Source organism: Diorhabda carinulata, chromosome 12, assembly GCF_026250575.1.
Source record: "Diorhabda carinulata isolate Delta chromosome 12, icDioCari1.1, whole genome shotgun sequence".
Lineage (NCBI taxonomy): Eukaryota > Metazoa > Arthropoda > Insecta > Coleoptera > Chrysomelidae > Diorhabda > Diorhabda carinulata.
The window spans coordinates 1,193,714-1,207,158 of NC_079471.1; the positions used below are offsets into that span (position 1 = coordinate 1,193,714).

Sequence of the window (13,445 nt, forward strand, 5' to 3'; positions counted from 1 at the left end):
TCGATTGTACGAGAGTCTACGGGTATACCCAGATACAAGATTTAGTAATAGAGTTAACCAGTCCAGTTTTAAAGAGAAAGTAGGTTTGATAATAAATAACCGGTAAAGTAAGGTTTCTATATGGAAGGTAGTTTTGTTAAAGAGATTGTTCAAATCATATTTCAAAAGATGGATTATTGTATGATATATTTAAGTCGGTGGTCATAGACTGGTTTTTATGTATTTAATAAAATGAATGCGAAGCGGATGTACACATAATTAAAATTGTACTCGAGATGAAATATGAAAAATGATTAAATTGAGAATGGTAAATTCAATATCTATACTTCTTTGTTTTTATATGTAAAATAATTTGGAAAACAGTTTTGATCAAATATGTTATTAACAAAACTTGTCATTTGATATTTAATTCATCTCATATTATGAAAAAATATATCTAAAAACTATAAAATGATAGTTGACCGTGATATAAAACATATTTTGAAACAAAATATCTTGTTTTTTACGCACCCAAACGCCCACAACCTAATAACACGTTTCATAGGAGGTCAGATATAAATCGAAAACAGCATTTAATTCAAAGTATGGTGCAATGTTATTATGTAGTAGCCAATAGAAGAAGAAAAAAAATCCACCAAGGGAATATTCGAAATTGATAAAGTTTCGCGTCAATGTCGGATTTGACATAATCACATCAGTGTTGCCATATCTTAAAACTTGAGTAGCAACGAAAATGCGAATATTAAAATACAAAATGGCGACATCGTATAACACCATTACATAATATTTTAAGTATTTATTTTATAGTTTCTCATAAATATTCTAATTTGCATATCACACTTTATATTCACATGCTCTTTGTAAATAACGGTAATACGTTTTAATTATAGAAATAATATTTACCGCTGATACCGAGTGGTACGATAAAACTAATTCTAAAAACATCGTATATCAAATGTTTTAACTGTTACAAATATGAAAATGATGCTTCGTACAGAAACTATACAATTTTTTTAACATTAAAGCGGGTTACACACCTCGAACACCGACCTGTCTTAATCACGTGGAATTTACACATAAAAACAGTTATCGATGGATGTATATACGTATTTATGCTGTTTTAAATACTAATCCTATTGTATACAAAAGCTATAATTAATTATATTTATTTTCGTTGCAAATCACGTAGTTTGATAAATTAATGAAACTTAAGAGACACTTGGAATCGCTTAAGTAAGACGTTGAGGACGGTCAGTTTACAATAAATCTTAACGAATAGCAATTAGAAGTTGAATATGTAGATTTATGATTCTTTTTATTAATAAAACACAGAAATTAGGCTTATATTGACAATTCGTATTCATACGCGTGGAACCAGCTTAACATTCATTATATTTATAAAAATGTTATTTTATCCACTGATGCTTCATAAATTTATTACTCTCTCATACATAAAAATAATTTATCAATATAATGCCCCAAAATTTTGTTTAAATTTGTAATTTATACGGGAATTATAAATCACAACTAACTTATCGTGGTTTCACTTTTGTGTTGAAATTTATGATTTTTTAAAAACGTTTCTTCCTCGTGAGTCAGTGGTATTCACAGAAATACACATCAAGGTTCTTTACAGAAAGCAAACAAGATATCCTTCATCTAATCCTACACGCTAATGAAAATGTTTAGCAAAAAATATACAGGGTGTTTCAAATACGATATAATAAACAAATAATAACAATTTATGATAATTTTTTTGAGAATGTCTCTTTATAGCGAAAAATTTCGTTGGCATTTAAAACGATCGAAAAATTCCTTTTAGCTATCTTTATATTGTACAGGTTGTCCCTGTAAAATTTTCAGATCGTTAACAATTCGGACGGGCCGCCCCTGACCTTCAAATATTAGTGTGGAATTTTTTATGCATTTTCACGTCGTCTATTACCACCCTGTATACACACACACACACATCGAAATAACGTCTTACTATACAGTATGTACCGAAATTAAATTCCATAATGAAGTATGTATATTTTTCAATGGTGTATTATAAAATTTCGAAAGTTTTATTCCCGAACTTCCTTTCTAAAGTACACACACCATTATCCTCGGTATCATAAAAGCTCCGATGCGAGCTAAAATCAGACTATAAAATAAATAGAAGCGAATCCTTCGTATACAACTTTTCAGTCAGACTGTCCCGTAATATCTATAGTTAGTCAACCATTTCTTCGACTTGTATACGTATTTTGCAATGTGTATAAAGGTAGAGGCGGATCTGTTTCCTTTCCATCGACCCGGGAATTTTTTCTCAGTATCCCATTCGGCTCCGCGATGCAGCAGGGAAGGAAAGGGGCTTAATTGCCTTTTGAGATTTTAATCTTCTAAATATAAAAAGTTTTCCAAACGACTTTTTTTAATTATATAAAAATTAGACGTTTTTCAAATGAAAAAAATTTTTCATCATTCAATTACTTAAATATTTTTCTGAAATAATCTCATATTTTAAATTCACACCGTTGATCTCCGTCGTATATATTAATACAAATCGATATATTATCATAAAATGCTAAGGTAGCAAAAAGAAGAAGAATAAAGTATCATACCGAGTGCCTATTGTACAACGAAAGTTTTCAATAAATTTTTTGAGATCCCCCCGTATTCTTCGTAACCAATAGACTCGATTTTGGTCCATATTTCGTATAATCAAAACTTTATTATGATATATACGTTAAAACTTTCCAAATTTAAGTATTAAATGTAATATTTTCAAATATCACTTTCGTTTCGAGAATTAAAAGCGCTTTTCCAAATCTACGGGATTTCCAGGTAACAACCCGAATCATAGTTGTATTTCTATCCGCCACCCCCTCTACCCGGTTACGTTTCGTACAGTTGCACTGGTCGGCTGTACTACAGCAACGTAGAATTAGAACCGACAACGCCGCAAAAAGGGGGAAGGCGATTATACCAGAGGGGAGAAACACGATACGGGATTGTCACTGCACCGCAATGGGTAAAATCAATTCAGCGAAATGAAAAATCACGCGGGGTTAGCATTTTTTTTTTATTCTTCTTTAATCGACACAAAATTGGTTAGTATTGGAATTTTTTTTTTCATTTAACCAACTTACTCCGAATTATTTTGGTAATCCTTATATTTTCATATTAATCCAATAATAGGTACGAAAACACTCACATATGTACGTAAATATATTCCCATGACCACAATACGAAACATAACCCTCAATATTAATTTATATCCAAATTTAGCTACGTGGCAAATACGTGCCACGCCCTTTACGTTAAAACGCAATTTTTCCAACAAAATTAATCATATAATGTCAAATGGTAATATTTCCAACTTTTTTTTCATCATATATCCAATTATTATCGATAACACAAAAATATTCACTTCACTTATTGCTGAAATAAACCAAATAATGATCAGCAACTAGGTGTGTTATCCGTCGACGTAGCTAAAATGGCCGCAATTTGTACAGCTGCACTTCTTTTATACGTGAAAGCTGCGCATGATCTTCCCACTCTACACCGCGTCAACTTACCAAGGTTTCAAATTTATGTTACATTAATTTTGTTAGAGATGGGATAATACTTTTTATATAACGCTGCCCCTAAATTTCTAATTTTTATATTTTTCTTATATATAAATTATATAAATATATAAATTAGTTGATATAATTAATATATATTGAAATGTACATAATGATTGACGTGAATCTATAAATTCTTAATTGTTATTGTCGCTACCTTTAGATATACGGTATACGCAACAGTATATAATTGAGGTTAAAAAATAATAGTAGTAAAATTTAATATCACGACAAAAAGTATAAGTGTGTAGGAAAAAAATAACTTTCCGAGCTTACTATTACTATTTTTCACGTTCCGCTGTATAAGTATCGTTATAATATCACTGTTATCGTCCACCTTTAATCTGTAACCGGTTTTTACCGGCGCAAATTGTAGCTCATTCCATATAGAATTTATTTAAGTCGTTCTTCCGTCTTCTTCTAACGAATTTAATGAATCTTTCAATTTAATTTGTATTTGCCACATGAATCGATTTTAATTCTAATTTAAAATTTTCGAATAAAGTTTGATTTAACAATATATTTATATATTAAATCGATGAAGTGTATTTTCAAAAATGACATTATTGTATAAAAAATTCCATATTACCGAAGCCATTCGAGATATCGATTTATTTTTGACACTTGAATCGATTGAGTAAACGTGTGTCTAAAAGACTGTTTATATTTGAAACTTTCGGTTTCATATTTATGAGAAATATACAGGGTTAAAGTGGAAGTTATTTGAAGCATAAATAAAATCCAAAATTTGACATGCTTGTATAAAAAAATCGATATTTCCGATGCCATTTGAGGTATCGATTTAATTTTGACATGAATCTATTAAGAAAACTCGTATCTAAATGATAATATCTGATCGATTCTTATAAGTTTCATATTTGTGGAAAATATACAGGGTTAAAGTTGAAGTAATTTTTTTTTTGTAAAATAACATTATGTAAATTTATAGTGTCTACAGTTTTGGTATGACATCGTTGTAATAGAAAAAAATCGAAAGAGGAACGTTGATAATATTTAAAAAAAAAATACGACAGCCCTTTCGTAATTATACAAAACGAGTTGTATGACATAAAGTTGAAAGTTATGAAACAAAATTTCAGATTTCGAGGGGGACCTTTCACATTTCGTCAAATATTTGTTACAAAAGGAGTTTTTTTGATACGAGGAGTTCGAAAAGCAATGAAAATTCGATTTTTATCGTTTTAATGACTATTTAATCTATTTTCCAAATACCTAGATGTCTGTCCGATAACAAAGTACTCGATATATACAATTCGTTGCAGGTATGGCCGCGTGCAAAGTGTCAAATTGTTGCCCAGGTGCACTGAGGAGAAGACGGGGGGCGAGGTCACGATGGCGTGCACGGTGGCATTCATGGACATCAAAAGTGCGTCCAAAGCCCACAACTCGGAACTTAAGATAGACGACAGGACCCTCAACACCGAATATTATGAACCTGCCGCCATTCCGTCCTCTGCCTCGCCGCAGACCAACGCTCCCTCCCCGTATTCTACCTCCCCCGGTTCGACAAGGTTCCCCAACGGTCATGGGTAAGTTTCAATTCGAAAATATCCCAATTTAACAAGAAAAACAAAAATTATTTAAAGATTTAAAAACCGACGAAAAGTTGAGTAAATATTATTACGAAAGCCCGCCGACTCATTTTTGCTAAATTTGAAGAAAAAAAAAACTCTTTTCAGGTCCTCCGAAGATCACGGCATATCTCCGTTTTCGGACCGTTGTTTTTACGAAAGATCGTCATCGTCGCGGCTGGCCGGTGGCGCCGGCGGCGTCGGCGGTGCCAATATTTCTGGCATCGGAGGTAGCGGGAGCGGCGAGGTCGGTACGGATTTCGGGGGTAACGGTCGAGGAAACGGCGGTCGAGGTAATACCAACGCGTCCGTCGCGACCGCTACCCCCGCCTCCGGTTTATACCACGGCGAAGCCGGTACCACGACAGCCGGAAGATCCTCTTCCACGTCGTCGTCGTCGACGTCGACCGCCGCTTCGGGAGCGGGAAGCACCAGCGGAAGGAGCAGGGAACGGACGGGGAGCGGCTACAGAAACGGACCTTTCGCGTCCGCACCGGCCGCCACGACTACCACCTTGGAATCATCGAGGCATTCTTCGAGATCCACCGCCGTTAATAATTCTTGGGGTTACGAGGTAACGAGGTACGGAATCTTATAAAACGTTGCGTTGTACGGGGCGTAATTTTTTTTTTTTTTTTTTTTGTCCTTTTTATTTAGATACAACAGCACGGGTAATAATAATCAGACGGATACAGGGTATAGCAGCACACCATCCGAAACTAACGAGAGGCGGAATTCAGACCAAAGTTTAAAAAAGAAAACGACGACGTCTCGATCCGGATCTAGATCTCCGTCGCCTTCGGGAAGTACCAGCAGCAGATCGCCGTCTAGGTAAGTTGGTCCTAGTTAGTCGGTTAGGGGTTATCGGACTCTTCGAGAGTCTTTAGCTGAGTTGGAAACCTCCGAACCAGACTTGGAGCCTTCCCTTTTCCTCGTTTTTCCCGCCACCACCGATGTTACTTTGTCAAAAGTACCTTACAGAATTGGGGCGGCGATCGAAACCATTTTTTCAGAGGTAGAGGTTTGTTCAGAGCCTCTGGAAGGAGATGAGGATTTGTTGTGGCTCCTGCTCTTACCTGATTTAGTGGATATCGATGTTTTTCCGTCCCCTTTTCGCTCGGATCTCCGGGAGTCGAAAGGATGATTGTCACGTTTTTTTATAGATCGAGATCGAGAAGCAGCAGCAGTTCGTCGAGTTCGTCGATGTCGCGAGCGACGAGTTCGACGAGTTCGCCGAAATCGAAGAGGTTAACGACGACGTCGAGCGGCAGCGGCAGCGGCAGCGGCAGCGGCAGCGGCGCTTCGAATTCGAATCATCATCAACCGGTGGTGCACAGCGACGATAGGAGACCGCTCGCGATATGCGTTAAAAATTTGCCGGCGCGTTCGTCGGATACGTCGTTGAAGGACGGTCTTTTCCACGAATACAAAAAGCACGGCAAAGTGACGTGGGTGAAAGTGGTCGGTAAGGATGCCGAAAGGCACGCCATAGTGTGTTTTAAAAAACCGGAAGACGCGGAAAAAGCTTTGGAAGTGAGTTACGACAAATTGTTTTTCGGTTGCAAGATCGAAGTGGCGCCTTATCAAGGTTACGACGTCGAAGATAACGATTTGAGGCCGTACGAGGCCGAAATCGACGAGTACAATCCGAAAGCGACGAGGACATTGTTTATCGGTAATTTGGAGAAGGACGTGACGGCTTCGGATCTGAGGAAACATTTCGATCAATTCGGCGAAATAATCGAAATCGATATTAAAAAGCAAGGGGCTGTGAGTTCTTACGCGTTTTGTCAGTACTCGGATATAGTGAGTGTTGTGAAAGCGATACGTAAAATGGACGGCGAACATTTAGGTAATAATCGAATTAAATTGGGTTTCGGTAAATCGATGCCTTACAATTGCGTCTGGATCGACGGCGTTAACGAGAACGTTAACGAAAAGTACCTGAAAATGCAATTCGAACCGTTCGGCGTTATCAATAAAATACATATTGATAGAGATAAGGGGCAGGCGTTAGTGTTTTACGATCAAGTGATGAGTGCGCAAACGGCCGTTACCAAAATGCGCGGTTTCACGTTGAAAAATACGAAAATTCAAGTCGATTTCGCCAGCAGGGAATGTCAAGAATCGTTTTTCGAAAGGCTCGAAAAACAGGGCGCCATACTCGATAGGAGTATTTTCGAAGATAGAAGGGAACCGCCCCCGCCGAGGGTATTCGATACCGCTTCTTCCAGATTTCCTAGGTAAATTATTTATTTATTTTTTTTTTTTTTTTTTTTTTTTTTTTTTGATTTTTCGACATTTTTCTTCCTACTTAATTCATTTATACACTTACACTATTTACTATTCGCTAAACTATTCGCTATGCGCTAAATTATTTAATATTCACTAAATTATTCACTATTCACTAAATTATTTACTAATCACGAACCTATTTAATATTCACTAAATTATTCACTATTCACTAAATTATTTACTAATCACGAACCTTTTTAATATTCACTAAATTATTCACTATTCACTAAATTATTTAATATTCACGAAACTATTCACTAAATTATTTAATATTCACGAAACTATTCACTAAATTATTTAATATTCACTAAGTTATTTACTATTCACTAAATTATTTAATATTCACTAAGTTATTTACTATTCACTAAATTATTTAATATTCACTATTCATTAAATTATTTAATATTCACAAAACTATTCACTAAATTATTTAATATTCACTAAATTATTTACTATTCACTATTCGCTAAATTATTTTCTATTCACTATTCACTAAATTCTTCACTATTCACTAAATTATTTACTATTCACTATATTATTTAATATTCACTATTCACAAAATCATCAACTAATCACGAAACTATTTAATATTCACTAAATTATTTACTATTCACTAAATTATTCACTATTCACTAAATTATTTAATATTCACGAAACTATGTACTATTCACTAAATTATTTACTATTCACTAAATTATTCACTATTCACTAAATTATTTAATATTCACGAAACTATTGACTAAATTATTTAATATTTTCTATTCACTAAATTATTTACTAATCACGAACCTATTTAATATTCACTAAATTATTAACTATTCACTATTCACTAAATTATTTAATATTCACGAAACTATTCACTAAATTATTTAATATTCACTAAGTTATTTACTATTCACTAAATTATTTAATATTCACTATTCATTAAATTATTTAATATTCACAAAACTATTCACTAAATTATTTAATATTCACTATTCATTAAATTATTTAATATTCACAAAACTATTCACTAAATTATTTAATCTTCACTATTCACTAAATTATGTAATATTCACGAAACTATTCACTAAATTATGTAATATTCACGAAACTATTCACTAAATTATTTACTATTCACTATTCGCTAAATTATTTTCTATTCACTATTCACTAAATTCTTCACTATTCACTAAATTATTTACTATTCACTATATTATTTAATATTCACTATTCACAAAATCATCAACTAATCACGAAACTATTTAATATTCACTAAATTATTCACTATTTACTAAGTTATTCGCTAAATTATTCACTATTCACTAAATTATTTAATATTCACGAAACTATGTACTATTCACTAAATTATTTACTATTCCCCAAATTATTTACTATTCACTAAATTATATACTATTCACTAAATTATTCACTATTCACTATTTACTAAACTATTTAATATTCACTAAATTATTAACTATTCACTATTCGCTAAATTATTTACTATTCACTCAATTATTTAATATTCACGAAACTATTCACTATTCACAAAATCTTCAACTATTCGCTAAATTATTTACTAAACTATTCACGAAACTATTCACTTTTGACTAAATTATTTACTAAACTTCACTATTCACTAAATTATTCACTATTCACTAAGTTATTCGCTAAATTATTCACTATTCACTAACTTATTTAATATTCACTAAATTATTTTCTATTCACTATTCACTAATTTATTTACTATTCACTAAACGATTTAATATTCGCTACATTATTTACTACTCACGAAACTATTCACTATTCACTAAATTATTCACTATTCACAAAATTATTCACTATTCACAAAATTATTAACTATTAACTAAATTATTTTCTATTCACTAAACTATTCATTATTCACTATTCACTAAATTATTTACTATTTATGAAACTATTTAATATTCGCTAAATTATTTACTAAACTATTCACTATTCGCTGAATTATTTATTATTCACTAAATTATACACTAAGTTTTGGGTTCAGTTTTTGGAAATTTGTATCAAGCGCGTCCACCAAATTATAGATTCCATCAATATAATCGAACCGAAGACCGGCTTCACGGTCTGTATCGTGAACGAGTTCATAACGATATAAAATTTTCCTCCAAACTTATAGTACCAATAATTCCAAAAGAGTTTGCACCTCACTTTGAATTTAAAAAATTTGTTCCATGTTGTTCTTGTGTTTGTTCCAAAACGACATACGGCTAACAACGAAACTTTTTGAGAAAATTAAAACGTAAAATTTCAGTTGAGAATGAATTTTCAAAGTATCAGTGCGATCATGCAAATCTTATTAAAATTGCTGACGAGCTAGAACGAGTTCAAACTTGTAAATATTAGTTTCGATACATAAGAAAAGCTAATTAAAATAGATTCAAACGTCAAACGATTCGTACGAACCGGCGTATTCGCCAAAATTAATATTTCCATTATAACCGAACAGGACCGACTTCACGGTCCAAATCGTGGACGAGTTCGTAACCTTATTATTAATGGTAACTTTCCAACAGCGGTATATAAAATATAAATATTTTTTTTCTAGTCGATACGATACCCCCACACGTCCTCGAACATCGTCGTACAGCAGCCGATCGAACGCTCCAACCGGTCCGGTAACGGCAGCTTTACAATCACCCGGTACACCCGGATCCGTAACGCCAAGAGGTTCGAGTTCTCGATCGCGAGCCAGATTCGCCGATTATTACGATCAAACGTTGGAATACGCCGATAGACATTTCCGCAGCTACGACGAATACAGCCAAAGTTCGACGGCTTCACATGAAGATTTATACGATCACGAATATGGATTCGTACATGACGGCGGGGACGCTCTACAAGGTAAGTCGATAAAATTTCACCATCAGATGGCGCCAATTGCAATATTTTTTTAATTCTATCAAAATAAGAACAGGACCAGTTTCACGATCTACGTCAGAGGACGAGTTCGTAACAGTGAAGATATTCTTACATTATAACTAACCTAACCTATAAATGTGGAATAAGGTCGATTTTTCAATTTTTGTTTTGTTTCCGCGCATTTTTTTCGTAAATACGTCAAAAAAACTGAGATTTATAAAAAAAATTGAATATATCAATGGTACTGGATCGATTTGAATTTTCATTATCAATAAAATTACTTGTTTCCACGTATGAGTTCTGTCCGTTTACGATTTTTAAGAAAAATGCGTTAACGGTCGCGTGGTTAGGTCTTTACCTTGCGGTCAAATGGTCGCGGGTTCAAAACTGAACAGAAAATGCGCGATTTTGCATTTTTATTGTTCCGCAATAACATTTTCGCTTAAATTAACAACATTTTACAAATTAAATATTAATTTTTGTTGTTACAACCAGTTGTTTATACTATTTATTTACTTCTATTTCAGTTATTGATAACGTAGTGGCATTCGCCCCACCCGATATGAGAAATTTACAAAAAGAACGCGTCCATCTGCTCGAACAATTGGAAGAATGTCCCAGCTCGGGCGATGAACTGATTAGTCCAAAGAAAAGGATCAAGTTGGATCTATTGGATACGGTAATAACCAACGATGTTATTATCGAAGCCAATAGGGATCATCGGAAGGTATGTAATAATTTTTTTCAACCCCTTTCACGCCTTTACATTACAAAATAAACGAATTGTTAAATATAAAACCTCGGCTCAGCCTCGGCTCCGCCTCGGCCTCATCGATTAATCCAGATTTGGGTAATAATGTATTATTCCGATGAAATATTTCATATTATTAAATAAATATCTTATTTTTTAGGTTATGGAAGTTCGGAGGCTATCGGACGTAACGTTAAAACACCATTCTCGAAGACCGTCGATAGATTCAAGCAAACACGTACGTCACGACGTCGTATACGTTCCACATTCTGTTTGTAAAAGAAGAAAAACCGCTGGTAGCGATAGCGGTTCAAAAATTCACCATTACGATCATTCGGGATCGGAAAGCGTGGGAGGTTCTAGACCCGGTACGCCCTTATGCGACGAAAAACCGGAAAATTTTCAACCCAGTGAACCGAGAAGAGTACCCAGGGATAGAGAAGGACCTCTCACGTTACCGTTACCCAGATTCGCTGCGCAAATTATGAACAGAGGTATGATAATACTCGATTGTTTATTGCGACCTTGAAAATCTACCGTATCCCCTCATCGACTGATCCCAAAGTGACAGTGTCCCATCACGAATATTATGGAGACGTTCCTGCTCGGATCTAGAACATTCCCGTATCCTCAACTAAATATTTTCCTTCAGTTCTGGTTCTAATTGGCGACCCGTTGGTAAACAGACACTTTTGGTTCAGACAAAAAGGTCTCGGCTCCCTTTTTATTCGAAACCTACTGTGGTATATCTTTCTACCATCATTGATCTCACGTAGTACTGTCCAGATGAAACTTTAGGGTTTCTGGAGGACAGTATCGAATGTTTTAATGTTTCTGGTCGTAATCGGTTACCCCCTGGGAACAAGAACACTTCTTGTGCAGTCAAAGGGTACCAAACTTTGTTCTCCATAAGCCCTAGGGGTTCATCTACACCAGTTCTGGTGGTAGAAAGACATACCAAAGAAAGTTTGTGATAAAAAGGGAGCAAAGACCCCTTTTACTGAACCAGAAATGTTTTATTTCCCCGAGGGGGTAGGCTCCGAAGGATCTCGGTTCTCTTTTCGTACCGAACTTGTTGTGGCATGTCGTATTACCACCCATAGTACTACTTAAAGTGCTCTAGATGAATTCCTAGGATAACCACCTCGATTGTTGGAGACTTTTTAGCACAAGTCGCGTTAATATCTTCTTTCGACTTGGATATCTTGGATCAAGCGACAAGAAATTTTGTTACCAACCGTGATATCTTGCACCGACTTAATTTAAAAAGACCTACAGGAGTTTTGTTGGGTTGTTGTCACCTTAAGGGACACGTGAAGTCGCAAGGTTAAGAAAATGATGAGGATTCTGTTGCGTAGAGGACAAAATCTGTCAAAGTGCGAACCACCTTACACCTGGAAAGGTATGAAATAGAAGATGAACCTCTTTGACCGTAACCCGAACTTTTTGGAAGGAAATTAGTTGAATATCTCTTAGTGCCGGACCAAGAAAAGTGGAGCATCAGCCATGGAGCTATAAGTCTATATTAGCGACTGTATTTTGAAATAAAACGAGATTGAGGTTATAAAATTCACACCGGAAATACCAATACGAAATATACAGTGTTGCTAATTGTACAAATGTAAAAATAACAACTGTATTGGTGGGATTTAATTGAAATTCGTTTTTTTTTTTTTTATATTTCAGGTAGCGTCTCTGTAGCAGGTATCAAAGGTCAAAAAGACAACATCCTTTCTAGTCCACCAACGGCGGTGACGAGTCCGAGAATATCGAATCCGCGTCCTCCTAGTCCCGTTCACGTTCCCCCGCCGGCGTCTCCGCCTCCTCGACCGCCGAGTTTAAGTTCGAATTCCAGCGACAGCGACACGACCCCGCTAAGTCTCTCGTTGGACGAAAGAATAAAATCTCTCGACGAAAAATACGAAAAATGGTCGGGATCGAGAGCGCTAAGCGCGGCGGGCGGCGACGCTCTAGCGTTATTAGACGCCAATTTGGAAAAATTTCGTCAGAGACACAAAATACTCGATCTGGATTTAAAGGAAGTCCAACCGTCTGAAATAGTTAAATCGGTAATGGCGAAACGATCCGTTTTCGACGAAGATTTAAAAAGATTAGAAAACGTCGGAGAAAAATACGAACCGAAGGATTTTTCCTTTTTTCCCAGGAGTACGTTGACGACGCAAACTTCCTTACCCGCGATACCCTTATCGGCTCCGTCCGCGTTAAAACTCACCGCTACACCGACGCAACTACCCAAAACGCCGACGCTTCTATCTCCGAGATCATCAGGTATAATAAAATCGTTCTTCT

General features: G+C 35.1%; 1 protein-coding gene across 2 annotated transcripts in view; it reads left to right on the forward strand.

The window, feature by feature from the left end:
• The window catches only part of LOC130900201 (protein split ends-like), a 65,372-nt gene that overhangs the window by 35,242 nt on the left and 16,685 nt on the right, over positions 1 to 13,445 (forward strand). For both annotated transcript variants that reach the window (XM_057810656.1, XM_057810658.1), the window contains exons 2-9: positions 4,898 to 5,164; positions 5,315 to 5,788; positions 5,864 to 6,037; positions 6,370 to 7,449; positions 10,071 to 10,366; positions 10,912 to 11,111; positions 11,296 to 11,629; positions 12,822 to 13,424. In XM_057810656.1, coding sequence (XP_057666639.1) covers positions 4,898 to 5,164; positions 5,315 to 5,788; positions 5,864 to 6,037; positions 6,370 to 7,449; positions 10,071 to 10,366; positions 10,912 to 11,111; positions 11,296 to 11,629; positions 12,822 to 13,424 — 3,428 coding nt within the window. The remainder of the gene's footprint in view (positions 1 to 4,897; positions 5,165 to 5,314; positions 5,789 to 5,863; positions 6,038 to 6,369; positions 7,450 to 10,070; positions 10,367 to 10,911; positions 11,112 to 11,295; positions 11,630 to 12,821; positions 13,425 to 13,445) is intronic.